The sequence below is a fragment of the Filicampus tigris genome, chromosome 6, assembly GCF_054856515.1.
Source record: "Filicampus tigris isolate MCC_2025a chromosome 6, RoL_Ftig_1.0, whole genome shotgun sequence".
Lineage (NCBI taxonomy): Eukaryota > Metazoa > Chordata > Actinopteri > Syngnathiformes > Syngnathidae > Filicampus > Filicampus tigris.
In genome coordinates, this window is record NC_141222.1 from 13,395,451 (window position 1) to 13,414,222 (window position 18,772).

The 18,772-nt window shown below is 39.4% G+C and overlaps 1 protein-coding gene across 1 annotated transcript in view; it reads right to left on the minus strand.

Moving 5' to 3' along the window:
* sgcz (sarcoglycan zeta) overlaps window positions 1-18,772 on the minus strand; it is a 301,050-nt gene that overhangs the window by 80,034 nt on the left and 202,244 nt on the right. Inside the window, exon 3 of the mRNA XM_086034706.1 lies at window positions 7,530-7,631. Within this exon, the coding sequence (XP_085890832.1) occupies window positions 7,530-7,631 (102 nt within the window). The remainder of the gene's footprint in view (window positions 1-7,529; window positions 7,632-18,772) is intronic.

The window sequence follows — 18,772 nt, forward strand, 5'->3', positions numbered from 1 at the left end:
ATTATTTCAGTATTCAGCCTTTGTTTTTTTTTGTTTTTTTGGGTGGTTACCCATGAGGTTTTTCTAAATTAAAATCGGTACCTTGGCACAAGAAAGATTGTTTTCCTAATGATCTAATCAGTACTATCCTAAATAAAAGCATGCTGCATGATGCATAAAGACTGATGTATTTATATAAATGTACTCTATAGCAATTTCAAGCAAACTGTAATGTGTCTGCAACAGGTATCTGCCAATCCCTTTAAATTCCTGGCAGACAGCGAATGTTTTGTAGAACTACAATGCAATAGAGCAAAAACATCGTTGTTGCATTGTTAGCCGAACGCATGGTTTCGCCAGCGAGCATTAGTGCTATTTGGCTATTATTTGTGGTTCTGTACACTGTTGCGCCTCAATAATAAATGAGAAAGGAGTTGTGTGTGCTGAACACACTACACACACACGCAAATACACCCACACTCAGGGCTGGGCATTGTCTATCCGTCTATAACTTGTGGGCGGTATTTCAGGCCGACCCACGTGGTCCCAGTCCATTCCTTGTTGGCGAGAGCCAATCGGCATTGAGAACATAATTTTCACGTCACAGAAAAGATATCAAAAGAAAATCAACAGACACATACGCACAGCGTGGTGATCGGTGAAATATAAACAAAATGGGGCACGTCATTGCATCTGTGGGACCGAAAGGTATACAACACTGTTTTATTGTTGTTTCCTGCGTGTCAGGAGTGTGGCAGCTGCGTGTGATGTGGTACCGGTAAAGTCCGTTCTCGACGCCGTTTGGCTGACTGACCGGCGGATCTGAAATTTAGACGGCAACTCATAGACGGGACTAAAGCATAGACAAATGCCCAGCTCTGCACACACAAACACATCTGCACACACACCCACACACACACACACACACACACACACACCCACGCACACACAGTAAAACATATTTAAGAAAAAAATCTATGCACCTTGGTTTAAATGGCAGGTTTTCGTGAAAGAGAAAAGATGATCATTACAATTTTTTTTCCAACAATTAATGTGACCTATGAAACCAGAAGGGAAGGAAAAACGAACAACTGAGACTATGTTGCACAAATGTGCACAACCGCTCATAACTGATGATGTGGCTGTACTATTAACGAATCACATTAAAACTGATTTTAAATGGGAGTCAGCACACACCTGCTACCATGTAAAGTGCCAATGATTAACCCAGCTCAGCTGTTCTGGTATTATTTTGCAGACATTATTTTCTTTCGTGCAGAGGCTCAAAGGTTTTGTGTGAACACTGACTGCTGTTTTGAAGTGTTCATAAATCTAAAGCAAGATGCTGTCACCACTGTGTTTCACTGTTAGCATGGTTTTCTTTTGGTGATGAGTAGTGTTGTGTTTGTGCCAAACATACCAGTTGGGAACATTGGCAAACAAGTTCTACTTTGGTTTCAACTGACCCTTTTTTGGATTTGATTATGGTTTGTGGAGGATTTGTCCAATATTAGAATCAGGCTGGTAATTACTGACTCTAGATGGATGGCTTTATATTAGCCAATATGTTAGCCATATGTTGATCAGACGGTAATTGCATGACACATTTATGGTCATCACACACAAACAGCTAAATGACTTCACACACAAGCAGTCAATATAACAATAGTAAGGGAAGAAAGAAAGCTCTTTGTGTCTTGTTTAACACACAAGGATTATTAAAAAAATGTGTAACAAAAAAAGAACTATTTGCAGGAAAATAGATGTAGAACACCACACACGCCATATCGCAGGCCAGTCAGAGCTGCTCAACAGGTGGTCTTTGTTAATGCCTTTTCTACCCGAAAAACACAACTAGGATAACAATAAAAGAAACACAACCAGCCTGCTGCAATTCCTTTGAGAGAGAGTTAGTGTTGATAATGTACAATTAAAGCTAAATAAACTCACAATAACAGTCACACATGTCACAATTTAACAACTTTCAGAGCCCTAAAATTTCCTCTTCAAATGAGGTCTGCATCTGTCTGCTTGCATCTACCCACAATTGTTTACAAAGCTTTGTAGTTAAAATCAATAGCCACTGCCAAGATGGGAACTGCCTAATGTTCCATTAGAAACCCCCGCCATTCAATTACAGCTTCGGAGTTGGAGAAGTTTCAGTCAGTTCCTGTCCCAAGGGAAGCACACTAAAAAGTATACAGTGGAAAAAGAGGGAAGAATAAATCCATAATTGACAAGGAGCAGAGATGAAGTTATCCCCTCCACTCTCATCCACCAGCAATATGTTCCAGTCCACCTTGAAGCTGCAACAGAGGATGCTGCATGGGAAGAGGTTCTTTTAATTATGGTTTGAAGCATTTTCCAATCTTACCTACCCTTTTGTATGTGTAAGCGTTGTCATATTGCGTTGCACCCCCAGAGAGACACCCCTTTTATAAATTACCTCCTTCTCAAAGTATGCTAACATCTATCCTATTGGATCTGTCTGTGACAGCGATTTTCCCCCCAGGAAGCAAAGCCCTTATCCAGGCAGTCGACTCCACATAAATAGACCAGTCTCTCGGGAGGCTGTATTACTACATGGGTGAGAGAGAACCCTGCAACTCAAAACAAAAGACATAAAACAGGTGGTGTTTGTGTGGGAAAAAAAAATGTTGTACATCATGAAAAGAAGAAAAAAAAAGCAGAATAAAAGGCGACAAACAAAGAAACTTAAAAAGAAAAGCACTGAAGTCTTGTGTGTCTTGTGGTGGTAAAGGTTGTTATGTGGTCCCTTTGGGGACAATTACAGACTTGGCAGCAAGAGGCTGTGTAAGGGAACGTATGTGAGAATGAACTTGGGTAGAGCAATTGCTAGAGGATCGCTCTGCACCTTGTCCACGTCAAGCATCTGGACTGTCAAAGCATCTGGACTGTCAAGGATTTTGGAATGGTCTGCTCAGGTCTTTTGGCGCTTCGCGCTAGGATACTAAACTAAAACCTTTAAACCATTATGGGATCATTTCCTTATTGTATCAGGCAGAACACTACCACATTTGTCAAAACACACAAGATAGCTGAGGTCAAATCCTATTCATTTTCACATCACATTTAAAGTTTCTCAAGGATTTACAGAATGAGTAACATACTGGTGGTTGTTTTTTTCCCCACCTCGCCTAATTCCTGTAGTGAGATGAGTTCTGAGACTCAACTTTTTATTGATCTTTGTATTTGAGATTTTTACTTACTTTTTACTTACCCTAAGAGGACAAACTGTTCATTTTTACCTTTTTACCAAAATGATTTATTGTATTCAGTACTTTTGTATTTGTAAAGATGTTTCTAGATGCAGTGTAAGATGTGCAACAAGATTTTTGAGATAACTGGTGTCGGGTAAAATACTGTTCATGTTAATTTTCAACCTCACTTTTTGAGTACTTTTCATCCATCAGTTTTAAATCAATCAATCACTTTTATGAATTTTATACAATTATCTCATCCTTCCGCAGAGATCTTTGTCTCAATGGAGGGCTCTGGATTGCTTCCTAATTCCTGCTGGCTCTGCAACAACCGGGACTCCCACTGCGTTCATGTACGCTATCTCCTGCATTTCACACTCTCCCCACTTTTACTGCTGTCTATTGCTGTCTAAAAGCACTATACAAGTTTGATTAACAGTTACTTATAATTATCCATCCATCCATTATCGATACCGCTTATCCTCACAAGGGTCGCGGGGCGTGCTGTCTTCGGGCAGCAGGCGGGGGACACCCCGCCAGCCAATCGCAGGGCACAGAGAGACAAACAACTGCACTCACAATCACACCTAGGGGCAATCTAGAGAGTCCAGTCAACTTACCATGCATGTTTTTGGAATGTAGGAGGAAACCGGAGTACCCGGAGAAAACCCACACAGGCACGGGGCGAACATGCAAACTCCTACTTATTATTATTAATTATTATTATTATTGAACAAACAAACTATTGCCGTATCCATAATAATTGCAATAAGGGCACATGTGTATGTGTACATGATTATAATTTTGACTTACTTATAATATTTATCTCCAAATCTAAATCTGAGTTAAAGATTTAAAAGATTCACTGAGTAATCCATATAATAAATTACCAGGGAATAAATCAGTAAATCAGAAACAGTAGGTGTGATCATTTACTGAGTCATTCCCGTCATTTATTCGTAGTGAACAAATCACTCAGGGCAGAATCAATGGGTGTGGTCATTCACTGAGCGATACATGTTATCAATTGCAGTGAGCAAATCATGAGGCACGTTCAGTACAGTCCTTACCCTACCTTATTGGTCATTCGCTGAAGATTCACGAGAAAGTGACAGAATGCGGCACTGTGCCTACACCAATGCTTCTAAATTATTTTCTGTTACATCCCGCCCAAGGAAGAAGAAAATATTCCACGCAATAGTTTCAAAGTGTTTTGGCTTTTGGGATCTTAGGTTGTGATATATTTATGATCTGACCATTCATCTAAGCAATTTTTATCATTTTGTGGGGGCATCAATTATTTTTTCACTATTCGCGGTGAGTTTGGTCTCAGATTACTATATACCGTAATGCAATCCAAAGAGAGCAAAGACAAAGTAATGGAGCTAATAAAAGACTCCAATCTAGACAGAGGCTGCAAAAAAAAAACTACAATTGATTACATCATCTGACTTCAAAGCCCCATTTAGCAATTTCTCCTCTTCTTACTGCAAAAAGTGGTCAAGGACTGTAGCTTTTACCACCCTGCCAGCTGTTGCACTTGCCAGCTGCCTCCATCCTCCCAGGGTCTCATTGTCACAGAGTGCATGCTTTGTAGTGGTTTGAGATGAGATTCCCAGAGCTGGCGGACATTTTGGCCACTGAACAGCTTTATACTCTGTCCACATCGTCCATCCTTGCTTCGGGACCTGAGTCTTTCAAAGCTTCAAAACTGGTCCCTTTAAATGTCTGCCCAACAGTCCAGTGATTCTAGTTTCTTGCCAAATCACCATTGTTCTTGGTTCAGATTTCTAGCTACCCCTTCATTCATGTAACATGTCAAAGGTATTGTTACATTTGTCAAATTAGTAATTGTATAATGACAGTAAATAACGTCACTCAGAAAAGCGCACAACTCTGCCAAGTCGCATTTGTTAAAAAAGTGGGGGGGAAATGTGGTACTGTACGTCTTTCTTGTGTCCGACGATCTATTTATTGACAGAAGCTGATGAACAGATGAATACTTGCTTTTATCTATTAGATCTACATCAACATGTAAAATGTCACAATTGGTACCCATCGATCCATCTCTGTATTTTATAACAGTTGACCCGCCCGCACCATGACAGCCACACATTATTATTGAATTATCACAATATGTGGAAGCGATACATAGATAGATACAAAACCCAATAGACAACTGGCAGGTAAACAAGCTTTTTTACCTTTTTCCCCATTTCTGCTTGCTTTGTAATAAAAGAGTATGTGTACTAGACTGGCCTGCCCGCAGTCCAGACCTGTGTACTAGAATGGCCTGCCCACAGTCCAGACCTGTCTTCCTTTGAAGATGTGTTGTTCATTATAAAGCACAAAACAGGACAACGGAGACCCAGGACTATTGAGCAATTCAAGTTGTACTTGAGTAGTAGCCAGTTGTGCAAGAAGGGTAAATAATTCCATCTAAAACCGACGGAATGTAAGGACGGGAGCGCCTTAAGAGGACGTGGACGGACAGGGTCGAAGGACGATACTTTTTATGAATAAGGACAGAGAGATGAGGACGGAAGGGTTGTAAGGTCGTGGATGGACCGGCAAAAAGCTCTGTAAAAGAGACGCATTCACCAACAAACATAAACACACACACAGTCAATTTTCAGATCAGTCTGTCTTCTGATGAATGATCATAAACTAAAAAAAAAAAAAAAAAGCAAGTTTTAAATTTAAAGCAAGTACCTAAACATTAATCCTGTCCTGCTGAGTGAAGCAGTTGGCCACGCCTTTTACTCCAAATGTCTGACTTCTTTGAAAGGACATCAAATTCAATTACACCCTCCAAACCCTTCAATTGATGTTCCATAGCTCCATCCTTTGCTGAAGCCATTTTCACTGATAAAATGGTGCAATGGATAGATGGCGTAATGATATCCTAGAGCTGCAATGATCTCACAGTTGGGGCAATGTGAAGAAGTTTTGATTGAAAGACAGATTTTGTTGTTGTCGTTACTATTGTAAATGTGAAGACAGTAAATCCAAGGTTCAGAGGATTTTGGAACCTGGGCTGACAGGATCAACAGCTTTTTCTGACTATAATGATTACTATTAAAAAAAAAAAAAAAAAAAGCACACCAGACCGCCGTTCAAATGATCTTATGGTTGCTTCTTTGTGGGTAGAAAAGAAAAGTTACATTTCACATTTACTCAATTTACTGTGGATCTAATCTCTATTACATCACACTATAGCTGTACATATGACGTTTGTGTGTGTCACTGTCATTCCCGTGGCTGACCTATTAACACAATCACACACCCTTACACGTAACAATTTCATACATGCTACAAGTGCACACCCACTGTCTGTCGACCCCACTAACAGAATTAATGACAATTCTGTGTGGGTTTGATTGATGGAGGTACTATGAATAAACTGTCATAACATGTAGTATTCATAAGTGAGATACACGTACACGTACACACACACACGCACATGGCCATGCATGCAAGAATGCATACTTTGATGGATACCTTCTTCCAGGGTATGTCTGAATTTTATCATTATCATATAGTGCTGTTTTTGCTAAATGAAATACATTGGTGATAAAAAAGTTTGAAAATTGGCAAATTTAATTCGCTATTAATGTCCAACACTGGTGGGAGCATAATTGTTGTGTAGTAAGTCTATGTCCCCTTGTGCGATCACAAATTGAATAGGGTTTTCATTTTCCCATGTGGCACCTCTCCATTAAGTGTTGAAGAGTAATTCTTAGTATCTAACGGGAAAAAAAAGTATATGTTAGGCTGTAGCTTACCTTTACAGACTTGGGCTTCGGGACACAGTTAAGTTCTGCTGTAGATAAACAACGTTGCAACTAGTTGTTGAATATACTAGTTAGTTACCATCTTGACGATTGTTGTGGATCCCTTGAGCACGTCACCATTGGTGCATCCCATCAACTATATATTTTGAATGCTTGCATGTGTGTACTCTGATTTTCTGTGTGGTGTGAAAGAGAGGGTTGATTGAATTCTCCCCAAGAATGAACATTAACACTGTACAATAAATACAAATACACAAGTACACAAGGATCAATGAAACCATGCAACAGATGCAATATTGTGGATGTGCAAACTATATATACACCCTAAAAACATTTTTTGGGGTTGTTTTGTACAAAATCACCCATTTTTGGGTCAGAAAGTTGGGTCAAATTGACTCAAGTTTTGGATCGGTCCATTTTTGACCCCAAATTGAGTTATGTTTAACCTAACTGTTTACCAAAAGAAAAACGTGCAAGCTCAGATGAATAAGTAAAAATTTGCAGTTGTAAGGAAAACTTCTTTTTGCACACTTACCCTTCTGGACTGGATCTCTTTGACGTATAAAGGCAATAGGAATTCAGACACCCCCTCCAGTCTCACCCCTTCTTTGGTCACTCGCAGATTGCCCATTCCTTCCTAGAGCCAGAGAGAGGAGGATGGTGGTTAGTGGTTGTTTGGGAGAACAGTCTCAGGATAATAATAATAATAATAATAATAATAATAATAATAATAATAATAATAATAATTATTATTATTATTATTATTATTATAATATCCTGTGGTTGGGGGAATCACATACTGCAGAGGGGAATTCTTCAAGGCCATTCTAGACATGGAGGGGTATCACACCTGAATTAAAAGTTAATTTGAGGAGATGACAACACATTCAGTCATGTCAAGCCAAAATGAAAACTTTTAAGATGGTGCAACAGTTTGAGTTCATAACAAATTAATTAAAGGGAACACATTTGATGGAACCCTTTCAATGGCAAACATTGCATTCAAGTGTATAGGTGATGAGTTTAATTTTTGTTAGGTCAAGGCAAAGCACCTGGTACAAAACCAGCCCCGCTTTCTCTCATGTGCCATTAGAAAAATCTCTGAAATTGTCTGCAACGATGACAGAAGCATTGGAATGACTTGCTGCCAATATGCTGCTCACCCTTGTCTCAATTACATGGTGAGGTGATAATGAGGGACCTGCCACTGTTCGGTTCCTTCTGAAAGGCCAAATGGTGTGTCACTCAATGACTACAAATTAGTTTGACTTCCCGGGCACACAATTGTTTCTTCATATTCACATATATTGATGGAAATGACTGAGTGTTGTTAAAGGAACTTGTGGAAAGGTGCTATTGCAAATTATCATTAACTGCCGGTGCAATGGACCAACAAAGCTTTTTCAAATTAGAAACTTGAGGCGTGAGAAAGATTGAATGGGAGAATTAAGTGTGGGAATGAGAAAATGAGGAGCTGGAGAAGATAGAGAAGAGAGGAAAAAAAGGGATGATTCTATCAAAACAAAATCCCAAACAAAAACAAATTGATTAACCGAGGTGTTACCAAGGTAGAGAAGCCTCTCATACAGAAGTGCCAAATTATGTTTTTGTGTTCTTTTCTTTTATGCATATTATATATAGGAAGGTGTTTACGCATTGCATATTAGAAAACAAAAGCAAAACATTATTCAAGTGCCTGGCCATCAGAAAAGTTAATGCATGAGTGATGCAGTGAGTTTTAGTAATTTAATGCACACCTAGATATAGAACAAATCCCAGCATATCAGGCTTGGCGGTCCGTTAAAAGATTTTAAAAAATCAATAATGAAAACCAGCCAGATGCTTTCTGTGATCTGTGGCCATTAAATTAAATGAACAGCGGCGCATGGCACTTATCCAATAAAACATAATACAACAGGTCTGAGAAGTCCAAAACACACACATAAAACACACCCCACATTAGAACATAGAAGCATCTACAGAATCAAACACTGAACAAATACTACAGCTCATGCACATACAGTAATCACATCAAGTAAACAAAACAAAGAGGGGAATATTACTTATGAATATTACAGTGGATTACAAATTTTAAAAAAAGCATTACTCAACATTTCATGTATACATTCCCGTTTCCAAAAGAAGAGAAAGTACACACTAAATGTACCAAACTGAACAGAGCTGTACTACCTGGAGGAAACGGAGCTAAACCGTCTCATGTAGCAATATAACTAAGCACAATGAACCATAATATAGATCTCAAAACTATTTTCACCCCGAAAATGTGGTATTCTTTCACCTTGAAGGGCATTTGTGTGCTAATGAAAACAATAGTGGCGAGTTGTCATAGCCAGTAATGGCCTTCCCTGTTGGCCTAAACATTATCAGGAGCACTGACCTACATTTACAACCTAAATTGTAATACTTGTTCTGTGAAAAAGTATTAATATACACTATTCCCAACAGTCTTTTTTCTTCATTTTGTACCTAAAAAAGTTAAGTGTATAATTTACACATGTATACATCAAAATGTAATGCACTATACAGTACACTCATGCCCCTCTGTGCCCTACATAAATACCAGTTAAAAATAGGCCGAAATTGCTAGTTACAGTATATGCTAAACAACAAATAAAATGTGACAGGGGAATTATTGAGTGACAGCATATACCTTATGGGGTTTGAATCCCATACCAACAACTCGGTCACTTCTCTGTCTGGGATTGATATGACCTGAATACCAAGCAGAGTATAAAATATATGACTGGCTATGTTGTTGATGGATGTGTTGGAGCTGATGTTGATGTGTGCTGGTCCGTGTTAATATGACGCTGTGTCTCTTTGCAAGAAGTACTCAGTGTTCTTGACAAGAGTCCATACGACTAACTACACTGACTTTGTTGAAATGAATTCATAACCAGCACAGAAGACTTTGAGTGTCTGCCTGTGGAAGGGATTAAATTGGACCTTTGACCTGCTGTACCTTGTGTATTGTGTCACATCGTGGCATGACATGGGCGTCATTTTAGAATTAACTCAATTAGACATGAAATGTGAAAGTGGTTTCATTCGTAGAGGCACGACAGGTCAAACACAAAACAAAACAAAAACATAAGGGGGAGTGATTTTCCATTGTGTTTTTGCGTGTGTGGGGGTGGGTGCGTGTGTGTGTGTGTGTGTGTGCGTCCTTGAGCATAGCATTAATGTACAGGTAGCGTTACTCTATTGAACGACAAAAAATGCAAATGGATATAGGAAAGGCCTCCAAATGCTCTGCCGTGACTGCTCAATACAATATGGTTACGTCGATACTAGCTAATTCAGCAATTCCAAAAAATGTTAATTAAACAATGATAAGTAAACAAGACTTTATGTGAAATGAATCACCAATTATATAAGAGATTAATTAGTTTCATATTATTTCCCTTTTCAAACCAAGTCAATCAGAGCATTCAGAATAAATTGTGGTTCCACCATAAGTGGAAACAAACATGCAAATGGTTTTACAGAAGTGTATTAGAGTACCATATACTGAAGTTTTTCAAGGCTTCTCTTGAGTGGTTACAACAAAGCTTACTCAGACTCAGCTTTTGCACTGTGCTGAGTTGAAAGTAGCAGAATGTGGAATGCAATATGTCGATGACGAGCCTCCAGTGTTACAGTTACAGTAACAATGTGAATATATGTTCAAGGGGCCTTTCGACACACCAAGTGGTAATGCTATGTGCAAAAGCGTGAGTTTGTGTTTCAGCTTGTCTGCACACAAAACTGCATGTGATTTATGCATGAAACCCTTTCAGTTTCTGGGTGTGTTTGTTTATGTTACAGTGTATATATGCCTCTAGCCAATCCATCAGTGCAGTGTACACAAGGCAGCATGTAGACAGATGGTGAAGTGTGTGTGGTGAGAAAGATATTTTTGTTTGTGTAAAGAGCTGACAATGCTTTTGTACTGACATGCAAATTTAAAAGTGTATGATTGCCTGCATGTGACCAATTTATATGATTTTTTTAAATGATCTTCAGACACTGTATTAAATGAGTGGATTTTGTGCCATTGCCCTACAAGTCAAGGGTCTTGTTCATGTGCTGTCAGTCAACATTCTAGCTGGGAGGAATGGAGAACAATGGAGGGTAAAATTGATGAAGCTAAGAGATGAAAGAAAATGTTAACATGAACATATGAGGGGAGTGAGCAGAGAAAATAGTAAGAGGTCCAAGACACAATGAGAGACAGTGTCACATTGGAAAGATGAGTCATGATTTCTGAAAACATAAGCACATACAAGCTTTTGCTTAAAGAAGTGAGCTTCAGTGACACAATGTCAAGGTAGCTTTTACAACTCACTATAGAACTGTCAAACATTAATCTAAAGGGATTTCAGTGACTATTTGTCTGTTCGCCTTACATTTCTAAAAGTTTTCCAAAAAAATACAAATATCACTGATTTAGAAAATACAGTAGCCTGGTAAAATCAAAGTGAAGAAGAATTAGACAGAGGTCGTAAGAACTTTTTTTCATTTTTTTAAAATATCTTGATTCCCTATAAATTTGTGAAGTGTGATTTGAATAGAAACAGATACATTTGATACAAATAGATGTATTGGATGATGAGTTCAAAAATGAGTACTTTCATGAACATCTTAAATCCTGTGAAGTAAATCTGCGCCGAAGGCAGGTAATTTGTTGTTTTTGGTAATTTTGTCTCGACATGATGGAGCTCAGATAAAGAGTTTCTGACAAGGGTGAAGCCCCACATTGTTCGTGTGCCCCACAATAGTAATAATTAGGGCTGTCAAAGTATTTAAACATTTGAGGGATTGATTAATTATGATCTATAATTAATTGATCAAATTAATCCAGTTATTTAACCTCACTTAAATATTGCTGAGAAAAGCCCTAAAGCCCCCCATTCACTGTGTATATCTTATTTTCAATTACCCAGTCATTTGCCACGTTGAGGAACTGTTTGGCACATTTATCAGCCAAGTCCTGGTTTCTGTTTTCACAACGATCAGTATAAAATGAGTTAGAGTTCCACTCACCATCAATAAAGTGTCCAATCACCCCCAAATAACCTTGGTTGTGAGCTGAGGTCCAGCGATGATAAAGTAATACATTTGTCCGAATCCCCCACCAAAACGTCAAGTTTGCTTTTCTTTCTTCACCATCATACATCTTGCTGATTTGAGTCATCACTGCAGTCCAGCACGGTAGTTTGTATGATGGGTCATTGGATGCTGTTTGCGACACCTCAATTAATCCCTTGTCTTCAACTATGTTGATCGGCCTGCAGTTCATCGCTATCGGTCGCAGACTTGCTCATACGCTTGCTGTTCTCGAGTTTAGTTTAGCAAAGAGCTTTGCAATGGCTCGTTACATTAGCGTCTTTATTGTTATTATTAGCTGTGGCTTTAGTCGCGGCTGGTTGCTTTGCATTTATGTGGTTGGCTTAAACTGCTAATTTGGTAAGCAAAGTCCTTCATAAAAAGAACGCATACCACTCTGCCTTTATCAATAGTACCGTCAGGGCGTTTTTTTTAATTTACCATTCATCAGACCAACAATTCTCACATGCTCCTCCCTTTTCACATCTTCTCTCTGCTCCTGAACTTGCCCTCTCACCTACAATAGGAACCTATCAGGTTATGCCAAACACAATGACAGCCAATCAGTGTCCACTTCAGGGTGTGATACTGACCATTGTTTTTTATATCCCCAACACCTCAAGCACAAGCCCCACACATCAATACGGATCTCATCATCATACAGAAACAGTAAAGTTAGATATTAAAAATTAGATTAACGCAATTAAAAAAACATTAACACTTTAACTCTGACTGCAATTAATTGATCGCAATTAATGCACTATTTTGACACACCTAATAATAATAATAATAATGATGATAATGATTCAATTAATTGATTACTACATTGATTCAGAGGGTTTGATGCCCGCTTTTCACATATTTATGCATTAAATATGTCTGCTATCCCACACACATATCCAACGGAGCTCTGTATCTGTGTATCTGTCCCCCGAATAAATTCGCTAAAATTGCGATCGACCAGCCATCTACCCTGCGCTGGCAGTTAGACGTGGTCTGACAAGGCAATCAAATTGTCACAATGACATCGCTATGGAAAAAAGGCAGCTATGCTTTTTTTTATCCTTCTAAGGTGTAGTTCTTTTTTTTTTTGCTGTTGTTTTGCCATGTTTCACGATCGCACTGAGTCTTGTTACGCATGGATCAAAGAAGAACGAGGCACGAAACAAAGACGTCACGCAATGAGTTTTTTTTTTATTCCAAGAGGATTTGTATGGCTAATGCGCTCATGCTAAGTGAAGCTATGATCACAAATGCATCAAAAATAGTGATATTTGATGGAAATTGGTAACGTTTGCAGCTGCAGATAACGTGGCTTTATGGATGTAATGCTTGGCGTGGACTCACTATTTTACCGGAATACTTTGACTGGACCCTTGTCGACGTAATGAGACCATGTTTGATGGAGTTGGACATTTCCGTGTGTGAACTATGACGAATTATGACGTTGTTATGGTGAGTCGCAATTTTGTTGTACAAAAAGTTGCAAGAGGTGTGATCTGGCTTTGCCACGGTGATGACTGAGACATTTGTTGCCCATAAAAACTACCTCACTACCATACAATACATTATATACGTTAAAGTAAAAAGGTCATGCCCTCCTCAAAGATTGAATTTGGTTTACAAAGTTTATAGTGCAGTGCTGGTATTTGAACAGACAATAGTATCTGAGAGATGTTTCCATCTGTATAATCTAGTCTAGAGGGTTTCCTTGTGGGTCTTCAAAACTTTTCATTCCCTTTTTAGGTTTTGGTTGACACTGTGTTTCCCTATCTGATATTAGTAGGTATCAAGGGCATCCCAATTGCATTCACTGTGTCTTGAAAGATATCTGATGGAATATATTGCTCCCTGTTGGGAGTCAGAGAAGGTATCTACTTCATCATCCATCAAATGAAAATAACTGTTCCCTGTGGTTATAACAAATATAAACATTGATTTATCCTGTAGTTTTTTTCCAAGTATAGAATCTACTGCATGACAATGAAAAGCAGGGGTCCTTTTCCTCGAGGGCCGGTGTCCTTCCTGTTTTCCATCTGTCCCTGCTGCAACACACCTGATTCAAATGATCAGATAATCAGAAAAGTCTGCAGAAGCTGGATAATGATCCTGAAAACAGGCAGGACACTGACCCTCCAGGAACAGGATTGAAGACCCCTGATGTAGATCCTGGGCTTGCAAAAAGGAAAAATACTTTTTAATTACGAAAATACATCTAGTTATTGGGATTCTCGAACCCTTTTGGAACAGCTTTGAATTTAAGGATTTTTGCCTAATGCTGACATGCTAAGGTGTGTCTTCTGCGAGTGTATCAAAGGCATAGGAGTAGCGACACTCATGTTGTTGACAATACAAATATTTTGCTGTTCAACTTTAAAGTATGTAGGCCTGTGTAAACCCGTACAGTGAAGTGAATTTTCAGCAGCTTCAATTATATTGTAAAAAGTATGCTAACCACTCTTAAAGTTTAAAGGCCTAGATACACCAAACCGACGTTAGTAAGCGTTGGGGCGTCTGATTGCGCCGTCTTATTGGTGTTGCGAATACCGTCGTAACATCGGACCTTGTCAGGAAGCGTCTGGTGGGCGTTTCAGCATGTTGAATCGGCGTTATGAGTCATGACATTTGGTCACTCTGACTGGCTGTTAGCTAGCAAATCAGCGCACGAGTGCGAACGGGAAGTGAGAAATGCGGATAAATAGTGAGCATGCCTATGCTGCCTAATCTTAGAAGTACAAGAGCGAGGATTGACAATGCAAGTATTTCATGATACTGTGTCAAGAACGTGAGGGTTTACTTTGCGTGGGAGTTCATTGTGAGCGAAAAATATAGCCGAATGCATTGTTTACATTTTTGTAATCCGCCGCCGGCCAATAGCGTTCTGGTTGGCTTTTTCTAACCATGAGGAATAGTGACTCACGTCGCCGATGGTATGGCGCGGTATCATATCTCATGCATGCGCAGAAGGTACTTTAATGGTCAGCGTCGGTGTCTTTCGTTGCAGTGTATTTTTCCAACGTAGGTGGAAGGTAGCAGCTTTATGGATTGAAGGCGAGGTCAACTTCACATTTTCTTGACAGTATGTTCCATGCGTCCCCAACTAGTCCAAACAGAGTATTGTGATTAATATTATGTTAGTAGAATATGAATTAAGCTGCAAAATTCACACGTTTTTTTGTCCATCTTGGGGGGATGGCCATTTCGCCACTTGAATGTGACGTTCGCAAGCTGGGCCGTGATTGGTCATCACCTCAGCCCTGACCAACTATGACTTCATTTTCAGTCGACGGCAAGTGGCAAAATGGCTGCGCCCTGAGATGGCTAAAAACTGATGGATTTTGCTGCTTGATTTATTTTCCACAAAGGCAATATTAATCACAATACCATGTTTAGACTGGTGGGGCCGCATAGAACATACTGTAACAAATATTTTTTTAGATGACTTCTTCTTTAACAAGCACTGTACCGGCAATCAAGGCTACAGTAGTTTACTGACAAGTAGGGGAAACTGTTAAAACAAACAGCTAATTTGTCTTTCCATTACAGGCCCTGCGTAGCATACACCGGCCACAAGTAACAGATGCAACTTAATGATTTCTCATTGGCCATCTGGCCTTCATTATATTGATCGTTAATGAGCAACTAATTGTCAATTTTTTTTCTAAGATTGTTTGGTGCAACTACAGCATTGGGTTCGCTTTAGAAATTTATCAGAGACGCTATATGTCAATGAAAAATAAAGATAAATGACTGCAGAGAATGAACACAGAGTCAATGTGTTCTACTAAATTGAACCAATTATGCTTTTATTGTCTAATAAGGAACTGTGAAGACGCCGAAATGAGGCAGAGAAAACCAAGAATAGGCCTACCTGACAGTGACTATTTCTCAATACTAAACTTTGCAAGAACATACTTGAGTTTGAAATAATGCACATTATCCGCCATTTTGTCCGGCCGGACTAAATAGTAATCGCCTATAGGCTGGTCTGACTGTAATTTCAAACGGGCTTCCGTTAGCATTTCCGACAACCAACTTCGACAAACTATCACTAAAGGTACATAAAGCTCAAAAAAGGTCCTAGAAGGTGCTAAAAGGAGATGCATTTAGTCCAGCTGTGGTGAAGCTTCCATGCTTATGAGTTATGTTTCAAATAACGCCCGGGGGTGGGGGCGAAAATAGACGATTACATCGACGGAAAAAAAGAATTCCGACTATGCTTAGTCCGACTATTTTTTTAACTTTCCCGTCTATCGTTTATCGCCGACAAAATGGGTGTCCGTCATTTGTAGATAGGCAGACTGGTCCGTCACACAGGCTGTATGCCCAGCTCTGCAATTCAGTACATTGCAATATGAGTAGTGCTTAGACCAGTGATTCTCTAATTAAAAAAAGCGTTTTTGTTAATTCATTTATGCCAACCATGATTAGTAACAGGAAAAACAATAAAATATTCTTCCACTAGATTACGAATGGACATAATGACCCTGTATAGCCACTGTTTGTTTGTGAATCATATTTCCAAGTGGTGTGCCGTGAGATTTTTTTCCGATGTAAAATATGTGCCTAGCCTCAATAAAGGTTGAGAAACACTGGCTTAGATTACGGCCTGCCACATACCTGCCGACCCCAACTGGAATAGACCATTGCAAAAAAATGACAGTTGGTGACTCACACCTGCACATTGAGTGTTGGAGTGCTGTACATTTACTAAAGCGCTGCGATGGATAACTGCTACCCTGTCTTGGATTTTAAGGTTCCACATACACAGTATATTATACCGTATCACTTGTATTAATTCATGAACACATGCTTGTCAAAGATTAAGCACATTGCCACAAAGACGGAAAGTGGACGAGAACCTCAACCATCACTGGCTGTGGAAACTTTACACTCGACTTCTAATTTTGTTTAACCAATTCTTTTGTTGTTTTGTTTGTTTGGGGCTTCTGCCATGACACCAGTCATAGAGCGTAGACGTTCGAATTGACTTCCATCCTTATAGTGAAAGCAATTCAGCACACATGTATTTTTTTTGTGTGCCAGGGTTCCTCCCATCCTCTTCAAAGTTGGTTAGTGGCAGTAAAAACGATACAGAAATCATTTTGCACAGTTAATTTAAAGTGGAAATCAACCCAAACATATTTTTTCCAAGAATATGTTCCCAGCAGGCCCACTAGTTGAAACACGGCATTCTGATTAATATTGTGTTTGTAGAATATGAGTTAAACAGCAAAATCCTACCCTTTTTAGTTATGACCAGCTGACCTGTTTTCTGAAGCTGCGCCGTGATTGGTCGTTACCTGAACCCTGAGCAGTTGTGATGTCATTTTCAGTCGACAGAAGTGACAAAATGACCGCCCCAGAGATGGCTAAAAACGGGTGGATTAACTCTTATTCCACAAATGCAATATGTATCAGAATGCCTTGTTTCAACTAGTGGGCTTGCAGAGAAAATATTCTTGAAAAAAAAAATACTGTATGTTTGGGTTGACTTTCCCTTTCAGCACTGTGCATGCTGTGTAATAAATGCATCTCTGCAGCAATTAAATTCCTTGTTTCTAATCATCTAATTTCAACAAAGCTGTTTTTGTTGTTTTCCTATGTGGAACTCTGAAACATCTAATTCTAATGCCTTCACTGGGTGACTGCACTGCTGAAACGAGTAGGCCTTATTGGCTATTCATGGTGTGGAAGTTTGAGTAATACAAAGAAATTCATGGCCAAGACTTCCTGGATCGTGATCCAGACCCACATCTGTGGAATGTGTTGGATAAACAAGTTTGATCCACGGCGCCATCAACATATACTATTCTGGACTGCAATGCTTTTCCAGATATTACAGCACGCCATCTGAGGGCTTGTAGAGGCCATACTTTGATGGGTCAACAACAGGTGGGCTTACACCATACAAGGCAGGTGGCTAAGTGTTATGATGTTGTTTTGACACTGTGGCAAATCCCAGAAGTTGCTGTCCAAAGTGATTGATTCCTCCCTCCACGCTCAGAGCTCTCATCTGTGGATGACGGAGATCAGCACATGCCAGGAGGCTGTCAACTATTTAGCTGACACAACAGGTATAACAACACTGATAGTGGGCCTTGTATGTACACATGTAACACTGGATTTACAAAATGACACTTTTTTTAGACAGATTTAATACTTTAAAAAGTTACCTGAAATGTTTTCTTTTCACAGGGGCAACATAGCGCATCTATAATGAGGGTCACAGTTCTATTCCCGTTGTGCACAAATGGAAAAATGAAAACATGATGTTGTAGACATGCAAGTCTATCTTATTTGCTATTGTCATAGTGCAAGGGAACTACTAGGAATATTTGACTCCACTTGACCAATCAAACAGAACCAGAATGTCACATGACCACACACATCCCTGCAGTCTCACAGTTTCACACAGACACAAAGTTTTCAAAGAGGCTAAATTTGTGAAACCTGGTCAAAACAACAGGTAATATGAGTTGGACTCACATATTTATACAATACGACAAAACCAACCCCTGGTCTCACAATGGAAGTACGAACACACAGTTGGGTAAGTGGTAAGCTTGTTTGAAGTGTGTCCAATAGTAAATTAGCCAGCTAATGATCTTTAAATAAACCTCTGACGTAAGCCTCTCCCCCACAGCGGCATCATACACGGATGCTTTT